This window comes from Gallus gallus, chromosome 4, assembly GCF_016699485.2.
Source record: "Gallus gallus isolate bGalGal1 chromosome 4, bGalGal1.mat.broiler.GRCg7b, whole genome shotgun sequence".
Lineage (NCBI taxonomy): Eukaryota > Metazoa > Chordata > Aves > Galliformes > Phasianidae > Gallus > Gallus gallus.
Genome location: NC_052535.1, coordinates 90,605,044 through 90,625,765, shown reverse-complemented (window position 1 = coordinate 90,625,765; position 20,722 = coordinate 90,605,044). Strand labels below are relative to the sequence as shown.

Below are 20,722 nucleotides of genomic sequence, written 5' to 3'. Positions count from 1 at the left end.
CGCTCCTTCTCCCCGCCGCCCATTTGCATATTAATCCACTCCCCCCCCCCCCCCCGGACGCACTGCCCCGCGGTTCCCTCACCTACAAACGGCACCACACACTTTGCTCTGCGAGCAGCAGCCCCGGAGCGCCCCCTGCCCCCACTCCCACCCTACGGGACCCCCACTGCTGGGTAACCCGGGGGGCACCGCACGCCCTGAGGTCCCCCCTGCCCAGCCCCGGGGGGTTCCCATCACAGGAAGGGGTTCAGGCCGAGGGGGAGAGCAACGCAAGGCACCGTCGGCTCTCGCTTTTATTAAGAAACCCAAAGCAGGCGTACATCCCTGAAGGAAGGGCTGTCCCTGTGGGTACCGACCCCCCCACACTGGCCTGTGGGACCCAGGGCAGCACAGCCCGGGCACAGCCGTGGCAGGGGCACGAGGTAGGAGCAGTGGGGCAGATGGGGCCAGGCCTGCTGCTGCGGGGAGAAGGCACGTGAGGCTGCGGCAGGCACGTGGCTCCAAAGCCTGCCGTGCAGCCCTGAGCTCCTGCAGCACTCCGGGCTCCTTTGCGGGTCCAGCAGCTCACGGGGCAGCGCCCACCGAGATGAGGAAGGTTCCAGGCCCCCACGGAGGGTCCTACGGGCGCTGTCGGGGCGGCGGTGTGGCGTGGGATGGGTGCTTGAGCTGCAGCGCCAGCCGGCAGCCCTCCAGGTCAGCGCCCTGCAGGGGGGGACGGCCGTCAGCGCCGTGCCTCCATCCCGCAGCAGGGGGAGCAGCGGCCCGGCCCAGCGCTCACCAGCATGGCTCTGTACGCCGCTTCTGCCGCTGCCTTCTGCTGGAAGTTGATGAAGGCGCAGTACTTCTCCGGGAGCATCCGGATGGATTGGATCTGCCCGAACCTGCGCGGTGGGGCAGCTCAGCCAGCCGCCCCCGGACCCCCCCGCTGCAGGGAAGGGGAAACGGAGCAGAACGCGGCCGGGATGCCCTGCAATGGAGCGGGGCTCACACCCAGAGATTGGGAGCACAGAGAACAGGAACCCAGCGCAGGGACAGTCCCAGATGGGGCAGTGCAGGGGGGGAGGTGCCATCAGGTCCCTGCACAGGGATGGCGATGTGGAGGAGGGGCACTGCAGGGCACTCACCGGCTGAAGCAGCTCTGCAGCACTTTCTTGGTGATCTTGAAGGTGATGTTCCCGACCCACAGAGGATAGCAGTCCCTGCCAAACAGCACCGTCACCAGCAGCCCACCCTCCTGCCCCGCTCCGTGCATCCCCACCTCCACGGCAGTGCTCCCACTGACCCCCGTGGGCAGCCCCCCCAGCAGCCCATGGACCCGGCAGCCCCTTCTCCTACGCCAGCCCTACCTGGCAGGGTGCTGTGAAGGCAGTGTGTGTTGGGGGCTTGCTGTGGTGGTGGTCCGCACGTGGCTTTTTGAGTGGCTCCTTGAGTTCACCACGGTCACGAAGCCGCTCATGTCCACATCGCTGCAGCTCCCGTTCACACACCCATCTGCTGAGAAGCACTCAGGGCTCAGCACCACCCCTCACTCCCTCCCAGCTCTGCCACACTCAGAACCCAGAGCAGGTTCTGAACCCAGAACCCAACCCCAGGACCACAGCAAAACTCCCTTACCAGAAGTGGGTGTCAGCGGCTCCCCAGCTTCCAGCACGGGGACGTCCCTGGGGCTGCTGGCATCGTGGAGGTTGCTCTGCTGCAGTGCAGAGGAGTCAGAGCCCACAGGGCAGCAGTGGGGAGGCAGCAGCGGGGCCGGAGCTCACCTGCAGCAGCATCTGGCAGGCCTCCAGCTGGGCGGCTACATCAGTGTGGGCACCCTGCAGGTTCTTAAAGGTGTCCCTGGCCTCGGCGTAGCGCTGGGAGCAGAGAGCAGCTGAGCCACTGCCCGAGGGGACACGGGGCTGTGCTGAGCCCTGCAGCCCTTCAGCCTGCCACGCTACCTTCAGCCCCCACAGCGCCTTGCCCTTGCGGAAGAAGCCTTTGGGCCAGTTGGGCTGGAGCTCCAGGGCCATCTGTGCGTCCCTCAGTGCCTCCTGGTATTGCTGGAGCTTCTCGTAGCAGTACGACCGGTTCCCAAAGAGCCTGGGGGGACAGCACGGTCACCACCGCAGGCTCAGGGCAAGCTGCCCAGGCCCCGCAGCCCGCTGCTCACCGGTGCTCCCTGGGGTTCAGCTTTATGGCCTCGGTGAAGGCCTGCACAGCCTCTTTGTAGCGTCCCTGCATGGCAGCCTGGTTGCCACAGCCTGCAGGGAGAGCATCGCCCGCTGCTGACCAGCACACAGGCAGCGCAGCCGGGGAGCGCAGGGATGGTGCAGCTCTGCACTGTGCCTGCACCCAGCTGCATGGGAAAGGTGTTCTGGGGACAGACAGGAGCCGTGCAGACCCACAAACGGTGATAAGCACAAGAATGTGTGTACAGCACAGCCCTCCTCGGGGCAAACCTACCCCCTGAAGCTGGCACGCAGCAGAGCAGAGCCAACCCTTCTGCCTCCTGCTGCCCAGGGATGCCCAAGGCACTGACCTGCAAGAATCCAGCTCTGCTCCAACATGTTTGTGTCCAGCAGTGCAGGCTCGGGCTTGGATGCCTGTGGGGAAGCCACGCAGGGCAGTGGAGGCTCAGGCTCCTGCCCAGCCCTGGAGCTGAGGTTCAGGCACAGCTGCTGTCCCTGGTGTGTGGGCATTACTCCCTGCTGTGCCTTAGCTTGCAGAACTGCTTGGGGAGGGCAGAGAATGCACCCCCCCCCCCCCTGCTCCATAAAGCCACGAGAGGCTGCAGAGGAGCTGCCACAGCTCCCAGCCTACAGCATGGGATGGACACAGCATCCCCATCACCACCTGGGCACCACTCCCTGGCTCTGGGATCACCACACTGTGCCAGCCACAGGGGAAGCTGCAATTGGGGATCCCTCTGCTCAGCCCCAGGCTCTGTCCCCACCCCATCCAGGACTCCTTGTGGCAGGGGCCCTGCAGACCACCTACACTAAGCAGCACGCTTCTCATGTGGGGAGACACCCCTCTGGAGGAGTGGGATCCAACTCACCCCCTCCTGCAGCCTCTTGTTGGGCTCTGCAGAATCAGCTCTGACCGATTTATCCCTTGCAGGCGCTGGCAGCTTCACGCCTGCCTTCTGCCATGCTTTGAAGACGAAGGTGCAGCTCAAATCCAGTTCATCCTAGGGAAATGAGGGACGGGAGCTGTGCAGAGGTGCGTGCCCTTGCTGTGGGGCTGGTGGCACTCAGGGATACAGCCGTCATCGTGTAGGGCTGACTCAGCCACAAGGCATCCCACTCTCACCTCTATTCCCTCCAGATCCCCCACTCCCTCCTCTGCATGACCCTGGAGACACGGGGGGGGGCTGGAGGCCAGGCAGCCACCCTCCTCCTCAGCACCGCTGGCGTCCCCATGAACAGCACCCACAGCGCCAGGCAGGGATGTGGTGCCCTGCAGACAGAGAAGGGCAGTGGGTGAGCTCCGCTCCCAGCAGCTCCTGGTGTCCGGGGGTTCGTAGGAGCCCTCTGAGGCACCTCGAAAAGGCTGCTGCCCAGTGCTGTGCCCGGGGCTGCCCGCCCCAAGGAGGTGCTCAGCTGCTCACCGATGCGGCCGCCTGTTTGCTCCTCAGCTCCTGTTCCAACCTCTCCTGTTTCCTCCGGTCCTTCTGCTTCTGGAAACCAGAAACGAGGAGATGGTGAGCTGGGTGAGCTGGCAGCAGCAGCACAAGCCCAGCACACGCCCTGGGGCACAGCTCAGCGCCTGATGAGCCGTAAGCAGAAGATAAACAGAGGGCACAGCTCGGGGGGGGGGGGGGGGGGGGACACAGACGCCCAGGAATGCTGAGCGCCGCAGCAGCACAAACCCACCTTCTTCTTCAGCTTCTTCTTCTCCGCTTTCCTCTTCATGCGCTCCTCCTCTGCCAGCAGCTCCATCGCGTTCTTCTCTGCTTCCTGGGGAACGAGAGGTGCTGCTGAACGACTGTGGGCCCCCGGGCCGCGCTGCAGGGCTGGGCTGGGCTGGGACACGCAGACGGCAGCGGTGCTGGGGTGGCGGTGGGGCCGCCTGCGGGAGCCCCGGACCCGGGAGGGATCGCGGCGGGGCTCCGCGGGAGGGCAGAAGCACGGAGGCGGCTCAGGCCGGACCGGCAGAACGGAGCCGGGGCCGCGGGAGCGGCGGGTCGGAGCGGAGGGACCGAAGGCCGCGGTGGGACGGCCCGGGGCAGGCAGGGCGGGGCGGGCGCTCACCTCGGCCGTGACGCGGTGCCCCCACGCCGCGCTCAGCCCACGCGTGTCCGAATCCGCGTCCGTAAAGCCGCGCGGGGGGACGAGCAGCGGATCGCCGTACGGCCCATAGAGACCGAACGGGGGGCGGCCGTACGCCGGGATGAAGCACTGCTGCTGCTCCTCGTCGTCGTCGTCGGACTCGGGGCAGAACCAACGCGGCGCCGCAAAGGGAGGGAAGCTGAGCCCCAGCCCCGGTACGTCCCCCATGGCCGAGCGGGGCGGGGCCGCCGCGAAACGAAAGCGAAACGAAAGCGAAACGCCGCGGAACGGAACCGCCCACCGCTCCCGGAAGCGCCCGCTGGGCGGCCGCCGGAAGTCGGGCACGGGTGGGGCGCGAGGCGGCCGCCGCCATCTTGGATGAGGGCAGGACGGCGGCCCGCGAGGCCCAAGCGCCGCCGAGCGTTCGCGTCACGGCCGGCACCGCCCCCGCGCTGTCCCGGTGTCCTCCGGGCGCCGCCGGATTAGCGCTGCGGTTAAGCTCATTTCCGCCGGCCCCGCCGGGCCCCGCGCCGCTCCGGGCCGCGTCCCGCCGCCGCTGTAGGGAATGGAGGACGGGCGCTGCGCGAGGCCGTGCCTGCAGGTGAGGGCCGCGAATCGCAGAACGTGGCGGTGGCGGGGCGCCGTAGGCCGGGCGCGCGGGGCAGAGCCGCGCCGGGGGCGGCGGGCGGCGGGCGGAGCGGCCCGGAGCCGCCACCGTTCTCGGCGCTGCGTTCGGGGCCGGGGCCGCCGCCGGGCCGCGACCCCACGGCCCCACGGCCGGGCCGGGCCGCTGTCGGCGTCTCCACGGCAACGGCGCCCGCCCCCGCGCGCCGCGTTACCCCGCCCCCTGCTGCTGGCGGCGGGCGGCGATTGGCCGGGAGGGGTTGGGGGCGGGGCCGGGAGCTGAGGGCGCGCCGCCCCCCCGCCCCGCACCGCCCCGCACCGCCCGCTCCGTGCCGGCAGCTGCTGGGGGCCGACGGGCCCGGCCTGGACGCGCTGCTGCTGCTGCTGATGGCCCGCGTGCCGCCGCCGCCGCGAGGCCGCCCGCCCGCCCTGCCCGGGAGCGGCGCGGAGCCCGCAGAGCCCGCAGAGCCAGGTGAGCGCCCGGCACTGCCGGCCCCGCGCCGCGCCCCGAGACCCCCCCGGCCCCCCCTGCGCCCTCCGAGCCCCGCGGCGCCCAGCAGCGCTCCGTCCCGCAGGCGGCGCGTCGCTGGGCGGCCTGGCCCGCTCCCTGCAGAGGGCGGAGGCGATGCTGCGGAGCTGCGTCAGCCCCGCCGTTCTCCGCCCGCGGCCGCCCCGCCCCGGCGGCTCCTCCGCCTCGGACAGCGAAGAGGAGGGCGACGAGGCGGGGCCCCGCGCGGCTCTGGTGGAGCAGAGCTTCCAGGGGCTGCGCCGCGCCTTCCGCGCCTGGGAGAATCCGCGCACCGAGACCTTCCACGGCCACGTGCTGCCGCCGCCCGCCGACGCCTTCTGCTACCACGCCGTGCACCCCCGCGTGGCCGAGCGCTGCGCCGCCCTGCACGCCCTGCTGCAGCACCGCCACCAGCTGCGCCTGGCCCGGCATTACAGCCGCCGCCTGAAGGCCGCCTCCGACTTCGTCCGCCGGCTGCTGAGCGCCGAGCCGCGGCCGCTGCGGGCGCTGTGCGAGGAGCTGCGGACGCACGCCGGGCATTGGGCCGCGCTGCAGCGGCGGATGCGGGGCGACGCGTGGCTGCGGCCGCTGCTGCTGCGGCGGCGCGAGGCGGTGGCTCACATGCGGCGGGCGCTGGGGCTGCTGGCGCTGCAGGCGGCGCGGCTGCTGGAGGAGCGCTTGGAGGCCGCGCTGCGCGGCGCGGCGCGGGACGGGACCCCGCCGGAGCTGCTCGCCGACCTCTTCCAGGGCCTGGAGATCTACAACCGCGTGCTGGGGGAGCTGGGCCCGGAGCCGGGCTCCGCTCGCTCGGCCGCCGGCGCCGGCTGCGCTGCGGGGATGCCGCCCCGCGCCTTCCCCCTGCAGCGGGTGCTGGCCCTGCTGGCGGCCGAGCGGGGCCGGCGGGCGGCCGAGGGCCTCGCACGGCTCCTGCGGCGCGGAGGCGGCGGCTCCGCCGTGGAGGAGGAGGATGCGGGGCGGGAGGCGGCGCGGAGCCTCCCCGAGGCGCTGCGGGCGCTGTGCCGTGAGGACGAGCGGCTCGTGGTCCCGGTGCTGCAGGCGTTGGTGGCCTCCGCCGACGGCCTCTGGCGCTCCGCCCTCGGCGTTCCCACGGGGAGCCCCGCGGCTCCGTCCCCGCGGCCGGGCTCGGCCTGCAAGGCGGTGCGCTGGCTGGACGCGACGCACGCGGCGGCGGCCGAGGCTCTGCACGCCCGGTACCGCCCGCTGTGCTGGGAGGCGGCCGGCGCCGCGCTGGGCCCCCGCCTGGAGCTGCCGGCCGGCGGGACGGGGAGCGCCGTCGGCGCCGCACGGGAGCTGCAGCGGGCGCTCGGTCCCGGTACGTGCGGGAGGGGCGGCTCGGCTCGGCTGCCTCCGCAGAACGCCGGGAGCCGAGAGGCCCGCGGGGCGTTGCTCAGCGCTGTCCCTCCGCAGCCCGCATCCCCGCGGAGTGCGAGGAGGAGTTGGGGCGGCTGTGCCGACGGCTGCAGTGCCGGGGTGCTCTGCTCGCCTGGCAGCGAGGTACGCGTGGGGGCGGAGGGGGGGGGGGGGGGGCGCGCGGGTGCCGGCACCGCTCACGTCGCGTCTCCCCGCAGACTTCGCCCTGGCGCTGGGCGCGGGGCTGAGCGACCGCTGCACGGTGCCGGAGCGGTCGGAGGGCGCGGCGCACAGCGGAACGGCGCGGCTCCTACAGCGGCTCTACCCGGCGCTGAGCTCCGCCCTGCGGAACCTGCCGGACGGCCCGGAGGGTGAGCGGCGCATTGCCGGGACGCGGGGATGGGGGCGATCGCCCTCCGCTGCGCTCTGCTCTTGCGTGATGCCCTCCCCCCGCTCCGCCCCCCAGGCGGCCCCCCCGGCTCGCCCTGCCTGCGCCTGCAGCTGCTGGGCTGCTGTCTGGCCACGGCTCAGGCCTCGTGCTCCTGGCTGATGGGCAAAGCCTTCCAGTTCCTGGCGGCGTGGGCCCTGCAGCAGTTCCTGCTCGTCACCCAGGGAGACTTGCAGGTGGGCGCGGGGCTCGGCGCGGTGCGGGGCTGTGCCGCGGCCCCGGGGGCGGTTTGAGGTCACCGCTGTCCGCTCCGCAGCTGCTGAAGGCCGAGACGGACGCGCTGGAGCTGCTGGTGAGCGCAGCCTTCCCGGAGCCCGAGGGCAGCCCGCAGCACCTCGCGCCCCACCGACGGCTGCGCTCCCACCACGAGAGGTGGCTGTGCCTGCAGATCCGCTCCGCGGCCGCCAGCATTCAGGTACGGCCGCTGCCGGAGCTCTGGGGGCCCGCAGCCGGCAGACACCGCACCGCACCGCACCGGCAGCGGGGGGCGGCGCTTTGGCCCCGCGGAGGCGCTGCCCCACCGTCCCTCTCCGCTGCCAGCTGTTCGCGGGGGATGTGCTGAAGCTCTTCTCCACGGACTGCAAGCGGATGTCGGCGGAGATCTTCGACCAGACCATGCCGCTGGGCAGGCACTGGAGGCTCGGCCTCCGAGCCGGTGGGTGGCGGCCCCCCGTCCCCTCCATCCCCCCCCCTCCCTCCCGGCCGGGGCCGCGGCGCTGACGCCGTCTCCCCGCAGAGCTGCCCAACTCCCCCAGCGAATACGCGGCGGCGGCGGCGCAGACGGTGCTGGGCCAGGTGCTGCAGGGCGCGCAGCTGCTGCCCCGCGACTCCCAGGTGCCCACGTTGGCGCGGGTGATGACGGCCTTCGTGGAGGCGTGGATGGACCACATCCTGGCCCAGAAGATCAAGTTCAGGTCCGCGGGGAGCCGGGGGGGGTGGGGGAGGGCCGGGCCGGGCGTTGGGTCGGTGCTGAGGCGCTGCCCGCAGCCTGCAGGGCGCTCTGCAGCTGCAGCAGGACTTCGCGCTGGTGCGGCAGTTGGTGCAGTGCGAGCAGTACGGGCTGGAGCCCGACACGAGGCAGGCGCTGCTCTCCCTGCGCGTCCTCCAGCAGATGGACGGCGCCATCCTCTGCCTCCTGCAGCAGCCCAGCGGCAAAGCCTATCTGCCTCCCCACGGCTGGCCCTCCCTGCGGCAGTGCTGTGAGGGGGGGGCGCTGTGGGGCGGGGGTGTGGGGTGGGACAGGATGGGACGGGGGTGGGGACGGGGGGGGGGAGGGGATGGAATGGGATGGGGATCGGGTGGGGAGGGGGATGGGGGCAGAAATGGGATGGAGATGGGGTGGGGAGGGCGAGGGGGGTGGGGATGGAGTTGAGGACAAGGATAGGGACAGAAATAGGATGGAGATCGAGTGGGGAGGGGGATGATGGGGACAAGGACGGGGACAGAAAAGGAATGGAGATGGGGTGGGAACGGGGATGGAGATGGGGATGAGGACGAGGATTGGGAAAGAGATGGAGATGGAGACGAATCTGGGAGCCCCCGCAGCTGCCGCCGCGCTCCCTCCCCCGACTCCATCTCCTCTCCCCCTCCAGGCTCCAACCACGGTGCCCGCACACAGGAGCTGGGCGCCAGCAGCCTGCACAGCCTGGAGACCCTGGAGGCAGCGGGGCCTTCAGCGGGGCCCCCCCCGCCCCTTCCCGGCGCAGAGCCCCCCGGCCGGCCCCGCGGCGCCCCCCCCGAGTCCTACCTGTCGGGCGGGCAGCAGCAGTGGTTGGCGCTGCGGCTGCACGGAGCGCGGCGCTGGCGCGTACCCGGACTGCCCTGCATGGCCAAAAGCCCCGAGGGCTGAGCGCGGCCGCAATAAAGCGACGCGGCGCTGAGCTCCGACCTCTGTCCCGGTCCGTGGAGTCCCGCGCGGGGGGCCGGGATCGGGACCGGACACGCGGCGTGGCCGCGAGCATCCCGGCGCGTGGCTCCGCGCCCCGTGCCGTCACCGTCTGCCGTCAGCGCTGCTGCTGTCCTGCGCGGGCGCCCCCGCGGGGACACCGGACGGGGCTCCGTCCCCGCCGCCTCTGAGCTCCGTCCGGACCGCGGTGTGTCCGGTTCCCCGGGGACGTGCCGTGGGTTCCCGGCTACGAGCGTCCGCCGCGGGGTCTGAGATTCCCCCCACGCGGGGTCCGCGCGTGCACGGGGTACCTCGGGACCCCCGCCCGCCCCGCGCCCCGTCTGCTCCCCGCGGTGCCGCCGGTGCCGGTGGGACTACGGCTCCCATGATGCCGCCGCCTCCTCCCGGTCACTTCCTCCGCGCGGCGGGGCGGGGTCCGGCCGAGCAGCGCTCCCCTTCCCCTCCCTCCGCTCCCGGTCCCGGTGCCGCCGGGATGTCCGCCGCCAGCACGGCCGAGCCGGGCGCTGCCCCCCGCGCCCCGTTCGCCGCGGCAAGTATCGGGAGCGGAGCCCCGGCGCGGTGCCGGGGGGTTCCCCGCCGGGGGCGGTGGGTGGGAGGGGGTCGGGGGGTCCCGGCGGGGCGCGCGGTGACGGACCGTCCGTGCACGCAGGGCCCGAGCGCGGAGCAGCAGCAGCAGCAGCAGGAGGAGGAGGGGGGGGAAGAAGAGGGGGAGGACGGCGGCGGGGGGGCGCGGCCCTGGGCTGCCCCGGAGAAACTGCTGCACGAGGCGCGGCTCCGGGCCAAGGCCAAGCGGCGGCTGCGGCGCACCTCGTCCCGGGACTCCGCCCGGGAGCCGCCGGCAGAGGAGCCCGGCGCAGAGCCCGGCAGCCCCAAGGGCAGAGCGCACGACCGCAGATCGCGCGGCGGGAAGGGCCGCGGGCTGCCCAAGAAAGGTGAGCGCGGGGCGGCCCCGCAGCCCCCGCCAGGTGCGCGCCGCGCCCCCCGGCTGAGCCCCTCCTGTGCCCGCTGCAGGCGGCGCGGGGGGCAAAGGCGTGTGGGGGGCCCCCGGCGTGGTGTACGGCTACCAGGAGCCCGACGCCCGCGACCCCAACTACGACGAAGTGGCGCAGGTACGGCCCGGTCCCGCCCCGCGCCCACCCCGCGGCCCCCCACTGCGGGCGCCCCACCGGAGCCCCCCGTCCGCCCCCGCAGGGGGACACGGTCTATGCCACCGTGGTGCCCGAACTGGAGGAGGACGAGCTGGAGCAGAACGTGCAGCCCATGGTGCTGGAGTACTTCGAGCACGGGGACACCGGCGAGGTCGTGGTGCGTCAGGGGCGAGGGGGCCAGTGGGGGCGGGGGGGTCCGAGGGGCAGAGCCCCTGCGGCGGGGAAGGGGTCCATAGCTGGCGGGAGCCCTCAGGGAGGAGCGGCATCTCTTGTGGAGGCGGTGGGGGGCACCGCCGTGACGGAGGGGCTGTGGGGCCGTGCCGCGGGGCGGGGCGGGGCGGGGCGGGGTGCGGACACCCACTGGCGGTGCGGTGCCGGGCGCAGGAGCTGCTGCGGGGGCTGAACCTGGGCGGCCGGCGGCACGCGGTGCCTTCGCTGGCGGTGGTGTTGGCGCTGGAGGGCAAAGCGAGCCACCGAGAGCTGACGTCGCGGCTGCTGTCTGACCTGGTGGGCCGCGTGCTGAGCCCCGACGACGTCGCCTGGGCCTTCGACGAGATGCTGCGGGACCTCCCCGACCTCATCCTGGACGCCCCCGAAGCCCCCCAGGTGCCCGCGGGGCCGCGCGGTTGGGGAACGGGACGGCGGCGGGGAGCGGGCGGGGGGCCGGGGGTCCTCGTGCTGACTCCGCGCCCCCCGCAGATGCTGGGGCAGTTCATCGCCCGGGCGGTGGCCGACCACGCGCTGCCCCTGGACTTCCTGGAGCGCTACAAGGGCCGCGTGGGCTGCGAGCACGCCAGGTGAGCGCCGCCCTCGCCCCGCCGCCCGCCCCGCGCCCCGCGCTCACCCGCCGCCCCGCAGGGCCGCCCTGGACCGCGCCGCCGTCCTGCTCCGCATCAAGCGTGACGTCAACCGGCTGGACAACGTGTGGGGCGTGGGGGGCGGGCAGCGCCCCGTAAAGCACCTGGTGAAGGAGGTCAGCGCGTGTCGGAGCGCCGCGCCGCATCCCGGTGCCTCCCGGTGCCCGCGGGGGTTCCACGCTGGCGCCTCATCCCTCCGTCCGTCCCTGTGGCCGCCGCCGTGCCCCGTCCCCTCAGCCCCCCCCCCGCCCCGTGTCCCCGGCCGTGGCCACCACGTGGTGTCCCCACCCCCATCCCTGTGCTCGTCCGATCACAGTGCCAGCAACCCCACACGGCCCAGTGCCACATTCCCATGCGCGTCCCACACCACGCCCCCATACCACATCCCCGTGCCGCGTCCCTTCGCCGTACGCTCGTGCAGCGTCCCCGTATCCCCGCGTTATGTCCCCACGCCGCACCCCCGCGTCCCCTCACAACGTCCCCATACCGCATCCCGGTGTCCCCGTGCCGCGTCCCCGCCCCGCATCGCCGTTCCGCGGCCCCGCGTCACCGCGCCACGTCCGTGTGGCTGCACCGTGTCCTGCAGATGAACCTTCTGCTGCGGGAGTATCTGCTGTCCGGGGACGTGTCGGAGGCCGAGCGCTGCCTGCGGGCGTTGGAGGTGCCGCACTTCCATCACGAGTTGGTGTATGAGGTGAGCGCTGCGCCGGGCGGCGCTGGGGGGAGCCGTGGCCCCACTGATGTGAGATCCCTGCAGGCGGTGGTGATGGTGTTGGAGGGCGCTGGGGATGCGCCGGTGACGACGATGGTGGCGCTGCTGCAGGTGCTGTGGGAGACCGGGTTGGTGACGCTGGACCAGATGAACCGGGTGAGCACGGGGTGGGGGCACGGGGCAGCACCGACACCAACAACAGCACTGACACCAACACTGACACCAACACCAACACTGACACCGACAACAGCACTTACACCGACACTGACACCAACACCAACACTGACACCAGCATTGACACCAACACCAGCACTGACACCCACACTGACACCAACACCAACACCCACATCAACACCAACACCAGCACTGAACCAACACCGACACCAACACCGACACCAGCACTGACACCGACACCAACCAGCCCTGACACCGACGTGGTGGCTGCAGGGCTTCCAGCGGGTCTATGCAGCCCTGGCGGACCTCAGCCTGGACACACCGCTGGCCCACGCGCGCCTGGAGCGGCTGCTGGAGCTGTGCTGTCAGCGCGGCGTGGTGACACGAGCACTGCGAGACGCCTGTCCTGCCAGGTATGGGGGGCGGGGGGCAGGGCCCGTTGTGGGATGGGGCTGTGGGGACGTGGGGCAGTGCCAGTTATGGGATAGGGCCGTGGGGATGTGGGGGGACACGGGGTCCTGCCAGCTTTGGGATGTGGGGATGTGGGGCCCTGCCGGGTATGGGATGGGGATACGGGGGAGCACGGGGTCCTGCCAGCTTTGGGACACAGGGCGGGGCGCTGCAGGAGACCTGCACCACCAGGTACAGTTATATGGGATGGGTTATATGGTGTATATGGTTGTATGGGATGGGTTATATGGTATACATGGTTATGTGGGATGGGTTATATGGTATATGGTTAATGTGGGATGGGTTATATGGTATACATGGTTATATGGGATGGGTTATATGGTATACATGGTTATATGGGATGGGTTATGTGGTATATGATTATACGGGATGGGGGGCATGGGGGGCCGCCAGGTACGGGGCATGGGGACACTGTGGGACAGCGGCCTCCCCCATCGCCCCCCTCACAGGGGCCGGAAGCGCTTTGTCAGCGAGGGCGACGGGGGCCGCGTGAAGCAGTGAGCGCCGGGCGGTGCCGCGGCAGCACCGGAGCGCATCGGGCACAATAAAGCTCTGCCGGCAGTCCGGCTCTGCGTCTGCGCTCGGTCCTCCCGCAGGCGGCTCCGCAGGGGGGCGCTGTAGCCGCGGCCCGGCGGCGCTCCGTCCTTCCCGGCGCGTCGCGCGGTGATGACGTCCACGAGATGGCGGCGGAGAGGCGGCGGCGCGGCGCCGAGGGCGCCCGGGAGGCGCGGGGCCGGGCCCGGGAGCGCGGGGCCGCGCGGGGGGAGCGGGGCGGGCGCGGCGCGCTGGGGTTGGCGGCGGCGCTGGCGCTGGGGCTGTGCCTGGCGGCCGCGGGGGCGCTCCTGGCGCAGTGGGGCCGCTGGAGAGCGGCGTCCCGCGCCGTCAGCCCGCACCCCGCCGCCCCCGCGCTGCCCCCCGGCGCCACCGGGCCCGGCGCCGCGCCGCGCCGCTTCTGGGGCTCCTACCGCCCGCACGTCTACTTCGGCATGAAGACCCGCAGCCCCCGCAGCGTCGTCACCGGTGCGTGCGGGGCGGGGGGGGCGCGGGGCGGGGGGAGGGCCGGGCCCGGTCTGATTGCCGCCCCCCCCCCCCCCAGGCCTGATGTGGCTGCAGCAGCGGGAGGGCGCGGAGCTGCGGCACACGTGCGAGCAGAGCGACGGGCTGGCGCGGTACGGCTGGCTGCTGCACGACGGGGAGAGCTTCGGCCTGCAGGACATCCACGACCGAGGGCTGCTGCTGCGCACCGAGTTCGTGAAGCGGCCCGGGGGGCTGCACGGCGGGGACTGGAGCTGGCGCGTCACCGCCCGGCCGGAGGTGGGGGCTGCGAGCCCGGCGCCGCCGCGGCGTGGCGCTGTGAGCGCAGAGCTGCCGCCGTCCCGGCGACGGCACCGCCGGTGTTGGTGACGCCCCGCGCTCCTTCTCGTCCCGCCCCCCCCCCCCCCCCTCTGCAGGGCGCGGGCAGCCGGGCCGCCCTCGTCTCCCTCTTCTTCTACGTGGCCACGGACGGGCAGGGCGCGCTGCAGCCGCACCTGGAGGACGGCACCCGGCTGGCGGCCGTGACGGGGACGTCGGAGGAGCTGGGCGACTTCAGGATCACCTTCCTGAGGCCCACCGCGGACAGCGGGGAGGACGTCCAGTACAGCAGGTGCCTGGAGGCGGCGGGGGCGGCGGCGGTGACGTCTCCCACCGTGGGGCGCTGACGGCCTCTCTCCGCTCGCAGCTACCACTACCTGGACGCGTGGAGCCCGGGGCTGCACCGCCTGACCGACGTGGTGCGGAGCAGTCTGAGCAACCGCTTCGTCTTCGCCCCCCCGGATGGGCCCCGGCAGCGCTTCGTGGCGGTGGACGCGTTCCGGGGGCTGCCGGGCGCGGCGGAGGCCCCGCGCAGCCACGTCCTGCTGCACCAGGTGACGCTGCGGCTGCCGGCCCGCGTGGAAGTGACCTTCGAGTCGGGCAGCGTGCGGGAGCGGCGCGGTGCGCTGCTGGGGCCGGCGCTGACGGCGGAGCTGGCGCGGCACCAGGCCGCCTTCGAGCGGCGCTTCGAGGAGACCTTCGGGCTGGAGCGCAAAGGCTTCCCGGCCCCGCAGCGCCGCTTTGCGCAGGCGGCGCTCAGCAACATGCTGGGCGGGATGGGCTACTTCCACGGGCGCCCCCTGGTGCAGAGCCCGCTGCACGAGCAGCCCGTGCCCTACCCTGAGAGCTCGCTCTTCACCGCCGTGCCCTCCCGCTCCTTCTTCCCCCGCGGCTTCCTGTGGGACGAAGGCTTCCACCAGCTGCTGCTGGCGCGCTGGGACCCCGAGCTGAGCCGCGAGGTGCTGGCGCATTGGCTGGACCTGATGACGGCCGAGGGCTGGATCCCGCGGGAGCAGATCCTGGGGGACGAGGCGCGTGCCAAAGTGCCCCCCGAGTTCGTGGTGCAGCACAGCGAGACCGCCAACCCGCCCACGCTCTTCCTGGCGCTGCAGCGGCTGCTGGGCGCGGCCCCCCTGCCCTACCTGCGGCGCCTCTTCCCCCGCCTGCGCTCCTGGTACGAGTGGTACAACGGCACGCAGGCCGGGCCGCTGCCCCACACCTTCCGCTGGCGCGGCCGCGACCCCGACCCCGAGCGCTTCCTCAACCCCAAGACGCTGGCGTCGGGGCTGGACGATTACCCGCGCGCCTCGCACCCCTCGGCGGACGAGCGGCACCTGGACCTGCGCTGCTGGATGGCGCTGGCCGCCGGGGTGCTGGCGGAGGCGGCCGAGCGGCTGGGCGAGCCGGCGGAGCCGTACCGGCGGGCGCAGGAGGCGCTGAGCGACAACGCGCTGCTGGAGCAGCTGCACTGGGCCGAGGAGCTGAGCGCCTTCGCCGACTTCGGCAACCACAGCCGGGCGGTGGGGCTGCGGCGCGAGGCGGTGCGGGCGGCCCCCGGGCGGCCTCCCCCGGCCCCGCGGTTGGTGCGGGAGGTGCGCGAGGCGCCCCGGCCGCGCTTCGTGGACGCCCTGGGCTACGTCAGCCTCTTCCCGCTGCTGCTGCAGCTGCTGCGCCCCGACTCTCCTCGCCTGGGCGCCGTGCTGGCAGCCATGCGCGACGAGCGGCGGCTCTGGACGCCCTTCGGGCTGCGCTCGCTCTCCCGGGACAGCCCGCTCTACATGCAGCGCAACACGGAGCACGACCCGCCGTACTGGCGGGGCTCCGTGTGGATCAACATCAACTACCTGGCGCTGCGGGCGCTGCACGGCTACGCCGACCAGCCGGGGCCGCACCGGGAGCGGGCGGCGCAGCTGTACGGGGAGCTGCGGCGGAACCTCATCGACAACCTTTACCGGCAGTACGCCGAGAGCGGCTACCTGTGGGAGCACTACAGCGACAGCACCGGCCGGGGGCAGGGCTCGCACCCCTTCACCGGCTGGTCGGCGCTCGTGGTGCTGATGATGGCCGAGGACTACTAGGGTTGTTTGGGGGGGGGGGGGGGCAGCGGGGTCCCGGCTTTCTCAGGGCGGGTGGAGGCTCCCGGCCGCGGGGCTCCCGGTCTCCACCGACAATAAACCTTACATGCGGCGCTCTTCGTTGCCCGTGTCGGAGGTCGGCGTAGGGGTGGCGCCCCCGCAGCGCAGCGCTGTCCTTTTCCTCGCGCCGCTCACCGCGGGGGTCTCTGCCCGGGGGGGGGGGGGGGGGGGGACCCCGGGGGCCGTTTCACAACGCGGCTCCGCGGCACCCCGAGCCCGCGGACGAGCACGGCGACACCGTGATTCCACATCTCTTTAATGATGACGGAACGCTACTGGGGTCCCGGCCACCTGCACCCAGGCCCGCAGGCTGCAGCGGGACGGAGCTGCCCCCGCGGCCGGGCTGGCTGGGGCACAGCTCCCTGGAAGCGGTTTGGAGGGGAAGGCGCGGGGCATGGCGGTGCCACAGCAGGGTACCCGGCGGGGCCATCCCGGGGGCTCCGCGGCGAGAGTCCACAGCCCGGGGACGGTGGTGGGGCCGCAGCGGGGAGCGGAGGCGAGGGGGGGCGGCCGCACCGCGCCCGAACCCTCTGAGCAGGGGCGGCTTCGGCACCGCGGTGCCCCCGGCCCGGCTGCTCCAAGGCGGGGAGCGGCGACGGTGGCGGGGGAGAGGGGGGCGCTGCTCCGGTCCGGCCCCGCAGGCGGGGTGGCAGCAGCGGCGCGGGGTGGGGGGGTGGGGGGGGGAGCGGCGACGCGGCCGGGCGGGGCGCCTCACACCGGCAGGGGGGGAGCGCCCGGCTCCGCGCTACCCGTCTCGGCCGGGACGCCGTGCTGGCCCTGCGCGGAGCCGGCCTTGCCCAGCAGGCGCGCCCCCTCGCCCTCGCTCTCCTCGCCGCCCTCCTCCTCCTGGCAGCGCCCCACCTCGATGCCGGAGTCGCCCGTCAGGCGCCGGTGCCGGTGGTGCTCGCCGCCCTCCTCCGTCGCCGCGCCGCGGCCCTCCTCCTCCTCCTCCTCCTCCTCCTCGCCCTCCTCGATGTCGGAGCAGCGGTGGCAGTCGGCCTCGAAGAAGTCCACGTTGGAGGAGAAGAGCGCGTGTTTGTGCGGCGCCGGGCGGGCGGGCGGCTCCTCGGGCAGCTCCCAGCTGGCGCCGGTGCCGGTGCTGCTGGTGCCGCACTCCTCGCTGGGCGTGCTGGCCTGGCTGCGCTCCGTCTCGTCCGTCACCTGCACCGACAGCGAGGTGCTGCTGGGGGACGTCACGCAGCTCGACTCGCACGAGCAGCTGGTGTAGTTCTCCGAGCTGGGCGACAGCGTCAGGCTGCTGGAGCCCAGGCGGCTGCGGGGCCCGCTGAGCTGCGCCAGGATGGAGCTGTAGGGCGGAGGCGGCGTGCTGGGCCGGTGGGCCACCTCCTCGTAGGCGGGCAGCTTGAAGGAGGCCAGCATCCCTGCCGGCAGAGGGCGCGGTCGGCGCGGCGCCGCGGGGCGCGGCCGTCCCGAATGGGGGGGGGGGGGGGGAGGACCGGGACCGGGACGGGGAGCGACGGACGCGGCGCGGCGGCACTCACTGAGGTCCATCATGGAGGCAGGGTAGTTGCAGGCACCGTGGTAGGCGATGAGGTTGATCTCCCGCTGCCGCTGCTGCTGCTGCAGGCGCAGCTTGGCCCGCCGGTGCCGGTAGGCACAGCAGCAGCTGAAGAGGATGAGGACGGTCCAGAGCAGCCAAAACCCTGCGGGCACAGCGCCGTGACGTCCCCTCGCCGCCCCCGGCCCCGCCCCCGAGCCCCGCACTCACACCACAGCTCGTAGTAGTAGGTGCAGCAGCCGCTCTCCCCGCAGCAGTGCCCGGTCTCGCACACGTACGGCTGGTTGTTCACCCCCGGGCAGAACTCCCGGGCCTGCGGGGCACAGCGAACCCATCGCGGCCGGCTCCTGCCGGGCACCGGGCTCCGGGCTCCGGGCCCCTGCCGAGCGGCGGGGGCCGGGACCGCGCCGGGCCGGAGGCGAGGCAGGGCCGGGCCGGGCCGGGCCGGAACCCCCGGGCACCGCGGCGCCTCGGGCCCGGGTGGGGGCCTCGCCCCGCGCCGCCCCATCAGCCGCCCGTACCTGGTGCTGCCGGCCCAGCAGCGCGGCCCAGGCCCCCTCAGCGCCGCCGCCGCCGCCGCCGGGCCGTTCCATGGCGCCGCCTACAGCCCTCGGCGGCCCCGCGCCGGCTCCTCCCGCTCGGCCGCCCCGGCCCCCGCCGCCCGCAGCAGCAGCCGCTGCCCCCCCGCCGCCGCCGCCGCCCCCATGGCGGCCGCCCGGGCCCCCGCCGCCGCCCGGGCCGCAGCCTCCGCCGCCGCCATCGCTCCCCGGCCCGAGGTCCCGCCCACCGCCGCCCTCCTCGCCAATCCGACGCCGCCCCGCCGCCGTCGGCCAACGGGAGTCGCCGCCGCCGCCCTGCCCCGTCCAATCGGCGGCCGTCTGCCCGCGCCTCACGCCCAACAACAGAGACAAAGGGACCGGGTCCCGCCCCCTCGTCTCCCGCGACCAATCGGAGGCGCGGCCCCGCCCTCCTGGCCGCGACTGACGGGAGCCGCAGCCAACGGCGGCCTCGCCCTCCTTCGCCGCGCGAGACGGACGGCTGTCTCCACCAACCGCGCGCCCGGACCCGCCCCCGGGGCGGCCGCTCGCGGGAGAGCGGCCAAAGAAAAGCGAAGACACGATTCGGGTGAAGATTGATGGCTGTGCCGACCAACCAGAGCGCTGTTCTGTCCCGGACGCAGCTTCTAGCCAATGGGCCGCCGCCCCCGCGGCCCCGCCCCGCTCCCCGCGTGCGGCGCCGCGAGTCCCGGTGCGCGTACAGCGGCGGGGGGGGGGAGGGGGGTTCGGTCCGCAGCACCGCCGTGGCGAGCGGTACGGTACGGCCCGGCCGCACAGTCTCGGTCCCGGCCCGCGGCTAAGCGGCGGCCTCCTGCAGCCGCAGGTTGCGCTTGTAGCAGGCCAGGCTGCAGAGCGGCAGCCCGGTGCGGGAGCAGCAGTAACGGCGGCGGTTGGCGCAGCCGCTGACGCCGCAGAGCGCGGCCGGCGGCACCGGGGGGGCGGCGGAGGGCAGCAGCGGCAGCGCGGCGCCCGCGGGGAAGGAGACGGTGATGCGGTCGGCGGCGTTGCGGTACTGCACCACCGGGCAGGCGGCCGGCCGGGCGCGGCGCTCCCGCAGCGCCTTCACTTTGGCTTTGTGCGTCTTTGTGAGCCGCTCGATGGTTTGGTTCTTGTTCTCCTCCGCCTTCTTGGCCGCCTGCAGGCGCCGTTTGCGCGCCCGCTCCTCGCGCTTCACCAGCATCTCCTCTGTCAGCTCCTTGGCCTTGTAGCCCATGGGCAGCTCCAGCAGCGGCTGGCTCTGCTGCTTGTGCAGGAGGGCTCTCTGCGGAGCACGGCCACGTGAGGCAGCGGCACGCAGCGCCCGGCCCCGAGCAGCCGCCCCCCCCCCGCCCCGCCCCGCCCCTCACCTGCCGCGCCGTCAGCAGGGACTCATCCACCTCCTTCTTCAGCTCCCCGTTGTCGTCCAGCTCGCCCTTCTCCAGGGCGTCGAGCCAACGCTCCTCTTCCTCCTCCTCGTCCTCGCGGGCAGGGGAAGCAACTCTCCGGGTCCAGGTCCGGCAAGGGGGAGGGGTCCAGGTTGCTGTCCTCGTCTGGGCCGGGCGGCGAAGGACAGAGCGGTCAGCGCGGGGAAACCCACGTCCAGTCTGTCCTGGGCTGATGTCGTCCCCGCGCCGCGCCGGGATGGCCCACGCTGCCCGTTGGCGCAGGAACCTCCCTCAGCGGGGCCCAGAGCAGTGCCCAGCGTGGGGGCGCTCCCAGCCCGCCCAAAGCCTGCAGGAGGGGCAGGTGGCAGCCCAGCCCTGCCTCAGGCCCCCAGCCCACCTCCTCCCACTGCGCTCTCCCCTCCGGGCTTACCCAGCCAGGCCCGGTACTGCTCAATGGGCACTCCCTCGGTGGGCTCATCCTCCTCATCCACCACCATCAGCGGGGAGGGGGAGCTCTGTGCTTCAGGGACCACGGTGAAGGTGGGCACGCTGCAGGGGGAACGCGCTGCCCCTGAGGTCGGGCAGAGATGGGGGGCACCGACCTGGGGGGCTGCGGTGCTGGGATACGCGGACACGGGGCAGGACCGGGCGGGTCCCAGCACCAGGACCGCCCCACGGACACGGGACGGGGCCCAGCGGGGCGGGGACCACAGTCCAGCCCCAGGATGCCCTTCCCGGGGACACGAGGTGGGGGTCGGGGGGTGCGGCCTCACCTCTTGGTGCCCAGGATCTGCCCCCCCAGTTTGATCTTCAGCTTCAGCTGCGGTTTCCGCGGGGCGGCCGGGGGCGGCGGGGCCTCGGGCGCCGCCGCGGGCTCGTGGTGGTGCTTCTTCTTGTGCTTCTTCTTGTGCTTCTTGTGCTTCTTCTTGTGCGCGCCGTGCCCGCCGCCATCGTCCTCCTCACCTGCGGGAGCCGCCGTAAGGCCCGGAGCCGGGGGCGGACCCTCGCCCTCAGCCCGACGGAGCCGCAGCCCCTCTGCCCGGCCCCGGCCTCACCGTGCTCGCCGCCTTCCATCCTGCCGCGCCGCCACGCTTTGCTCATCGGCCCGGGCCGCCCGCGCCCGGCGGTGGTGCCGCTGCCGGAGCCCGAAACCGCGCCGTGGGGGAACGCATTCCAGACGGACCCGTTTCCGCCCGCCGTGCCGCAAACATCCGGTGCGGGCGAGCGGGCGGGGAGAGCGCCGCCGCCGCCATCTTTGAAGCGGGCGGCGTCCGTCGGACAGCGCCGTCCGGGCGGGAAACTGCAACCCCGGGGCCGCGGCCCGC

General features: G+C 73.5%; 6 protein-coding genes across 22 annotated transcripts; 3 read left to right on the top strand and 3 right to left on the bottom strand.

Annotated features, from left to right (window-relative positions):
• Nucleotides 1–275: 275 nt before the first annotated feature.
• On the bottom strand, nucleotides 276–4,698 carry TTC31 (tetratricopeptide repeat domain 31). Of its 16 annotated transcripts, none has more exons than XM_040700130.2 (14): nucleotides 4,233–4,698; nucleotides 3,855–3,938; nucleotides 3,522–3,658; nucleotides 3,292–3,438; nucleotides 3,038–3,169; nucleotides 2,519–2,582; nucleotides 2,150–2,240; nucleotides 1,938–2,079; nucleotides 1,761–1,853; nucleotides 1,615–1,693; nucleotides 1,347–1,494; nucleotides 1,125–1,199; nucleotides 779–925; nucleotides 276–702 (listed from the first exon to the last, which is right to left on the bottom strand). In XM_040700130.2, the coding sequence occupies exons 1-14, from the start codon at nucleotides 4,621–4,623 to the stop codon at nucleotides 297–299; spliced, it is 2,136 nt and encodes a 711-aa protein (XP_040556064.1). In that variant the 5' UTR covers nucleotides 4,624–4,698; the 3' UTR covers nucleotides 276–296. The 16 variants fall into 16 exon arrangements, with proteins under 16 accessions (XP_040556064.1, XP_046797236.1, XP_040556066.1 ...); XM_046941280.1 differs by having other exon boundaries at nucleotides 779–881; XM_040700132.2 differs by having other exon boundaries at nucleotides 1,347–1,491.
• On the top strand, nucleotides 4,684–9,420 carry CCDC142 (coiled-coil domain containing 142). Of its 2 annotated transcripts, XM_015273140.4 has the most exons (11): nucleotides 4,684–4,851; nucleotides 5,214–5,346; nucleotides 5,450–6,715; nucleotides 6,811–6,897; nucleotides 6,972–7,124; nucleotides 7,220–7,377; nucleotides 7,458–7,616; nucleotides 7,742–7,856; nucleotides 7,938–8,115; nucleotides 8,189–8,400; nucleotides 8,794–9,088. In XM_015273140.4, the coding sequence occupies exons 1-11, from the start codon at nucleotides 4,816–4,818 to the stop codon at nucleotides 9,048–9,050; spliced, it is 2,754 nt and encodes a 917-aa protein (XP_015128626.2). In that variant the 5' UTR covers nucleotides 4,684–4,815; the 3' UTR covers nucleotides 9,051–9,088. The 2 variants fall into 2 exon arrangements, with proteins under 2 accessions (XP_015128626.2, XP_015128625.3); XM_015273139.4 differs by lacking the exon at nucleotides 8,189–8,400 and having other exon boundaries at nucleotides 8,794–9,420.
• Nucleotides 9,421–9,459: 39 nt separating this feature from the next.
• LOC101749299 (programmed cell death protein 4) lies at nucleotides 9,460–13,035 on the top strand. Its single transcript, XM_015273142.3, has 11 exons — nucleotides 9,460–9,636; nucleotides 9,757–10,039; nucleotides 10,119–10,216; nucleotides 10,299–10,412; nucleotides 10,640–10,861; nucleotides 10,955–11,052; nucleotides 11,114–11,228; nucleotides 11,699–11,806; nucleotides 11,870–11,980; nucleotides 12,272–12,411; nucleotides 12,919–13,035. Exons 1-11 carry the CDS (start codon nucleotides 9,472–9,474, stop codon nucleotides 12,968–12,970), a joined length of 1,506 nt encoding a protein of 501 aa, XP_015128628.2. The 5' UTR covers nucleotides 9,460–9,471; the 3' UTR covers nucleotides 12,971–13,035.
• Nucleotides 13,036–13,140: 105 nt separating this feature from the next.
• On the top strand, nucleotides 13,141–16,020 carry MOGS (mannosyl-oligosaccharide glucosidase). Its single transcript, XM_025150440.3, has 4 exons — nucleotides 13,141–13,489; nucleotides 13,566–13,783; nucleotides 13,921–14,114; nucleotides 14,190–16,020. Exons 1-4 carry the CDS (start codon nucleotides 13,150–13,152, stop codon nucleotides 15,898–15,900), a joined length of 2,463 nt encoding a protein of 820 aa, XP_025006208.2. The 5' UTR covers nucleotides 13,141–13,149; the 3' UTR covers nucleotides 15,901–16,020.
• Nucleotides 16,021–16,197: 177 nt separating this feature from the next.
• On the bottom strand, nucleotides 16,198–18,261 carry WBP1 (WW domain binding protein 1). Its single transcript, XM_015273144.4, has 4 exons — nucleotides 17,998–18,261; nucleotides 17,687–17,789; nucleotides 17,460–17,621; nucleotides 16,198–17,339 (listed from the first exon to the last, which is right to left on the bottom strand). Exons 1-4 carry the CDS (start codon nucleotides 18,067–18,069, stop codon nucleotides 16,669–16,671), a joined length of 1,008 nt encoding a protein of 335 aa, XP_015128630.3. The 5' UTR covers nucleotides 18,070–18,261; the 3' UTR covers nucleotides 16,198–16,668.
• A 335-nt stretch (nucleotides 18,262–18,596) lies between these two features.
• Nucleotides 18,597–20,582, bottom strand: INO80B (INO80 complex subunit B). The gene is given in 6 exon segments (XM_015273143.4): nucleotides 18,597–19,294; nucleotides 19,380–19,511; nucleotides 19,513–19,562; nucleotides 19,828–19,946; nucleotides 20,171–20,360; nucleotides 20,453–20,582. Coding segments are annotated over 6 exon segments (1,002 nt in total). The 5' UTR covers nucleotides 20,499–20,582; the 3' UTR covers nucleotides 18,597–18,829.
• Between the last annotated feature and the right edge of the window lie 140 nt (nucleotides 20,583–20,722).

Excerpts from the sequence above, each read along its gene's own strand:
- TTC31 (XM_046941284.1), bottom strand. The coding sequence starts at position 4,478 with ATGGGGGACGTACCGGGGCTGGGGCTCAGCTTCCCTCCCTTTGCGGCG. Across the intron at positions 3,659-3,854 it reads AGAAGAAGCTGAAGAAGAAG|AAGCAGAAGGACCGGAGGAA; the intron begins GTGGGTTTGTGC and ends TCTGGTTTCCAG. Across the intron at positions 1,854-1,937 it reads AGGCGCTGTGGGGGCTGAAG|CGCTACGCCGAGGCCAGGGA; the intron begins GTAGCGTGGCAG and ends CTCTGCTCCCAG.
- CCDC142 (XM_015273139.4), top strand. The coding sequence starts at position 4,816 with ATGGAGGACGGGCGCTGCGCGAGGCCGTGCCTGCAG. Across the intron at positions 6,898-6,971 it reads TCTGCTCGCCTGGCAGCGAG|ACTTCGCCCTGGCGCTGGGC; the intron begins GTACGCGTGGGG and ends GTCTCCCCGCAG. Across the intron at positions 7,378-7,457 it reads TCACCCAGGGAGACTTGCAG|CTGCTGAAGGCCGAGACGGA; the intron begins GTGGGCGCGGGG and ends TCCGCTCCGCAG.
- LOC101749299 (XM_015273142.3), top strand. The coding sequence starts at position 9,472 with ATGATGCCGCCGCCTCCTCCCGGTCACTTCCTCCGCGCGGCGGGGCGG. Across the intron at positions 10,040-10,118 it reads CCGCGGGCTGCCCAAGAAAG|GCGGCGCGGGGGGCAAAGGC; the intron begins GTGAGCGCGGGG and ends TGCCCGCTGCAG. Across the intron at positions 11,807-11,869 it reads ATCACGAGTTGGTGTATGAG|GCGGTGGTGATGGTGTTGGA; the intron begins GTGAGCGCTGCG and ends AGATCCCTGCAG.
- MOGS (XM_025150440.3), top strand. The coding sequence starts at position 13,150 with ATGGCGGCGGAGAGGCGGCGGCGCGGCGCCGAGGGCGCCCGGGAGGCG. Across the intron at positions 13,490-13,565 it reads CCCCCGCAGCGTCGTCACCG|GCCTGATGTGGCTGCAGCAG; the intron begins GTGCGTGCGGGG and ends CCCCCCCCCCAG. Across the intron at positions 14,115-14,189 it reads GAGGACGTCCAGTACAGCAG|CTACCACTACCTGGACGCGT; the intron begins GTGCCTGGAGGC and ends CTCCGCTCGCAG.
- WBP1 (XM_015273144.4), bottom strand. The coding sequence starts at position 18,069 with ATGGAACGGCCCGGCGGCGGCGGCGGCGGCGCTGAGGGGGCCTGGGCC. Across the intron at positions 17,790-17,997 it reads TGCTGGGCCGGCAGCACCAG|GCCCGGGAGTTCTGCCCGGG; the intron begins GTACGGGCGGCT and ends TGTGCCCCGCAG. Across the intron at positions 17,622-17,686 it reads CTACTACTACGAGCTGTGGT|GGTTTTGGCTGCTCTGGACC; the intron begins GTGAGTGCGGGG and ends CTGTGCCCGCAG.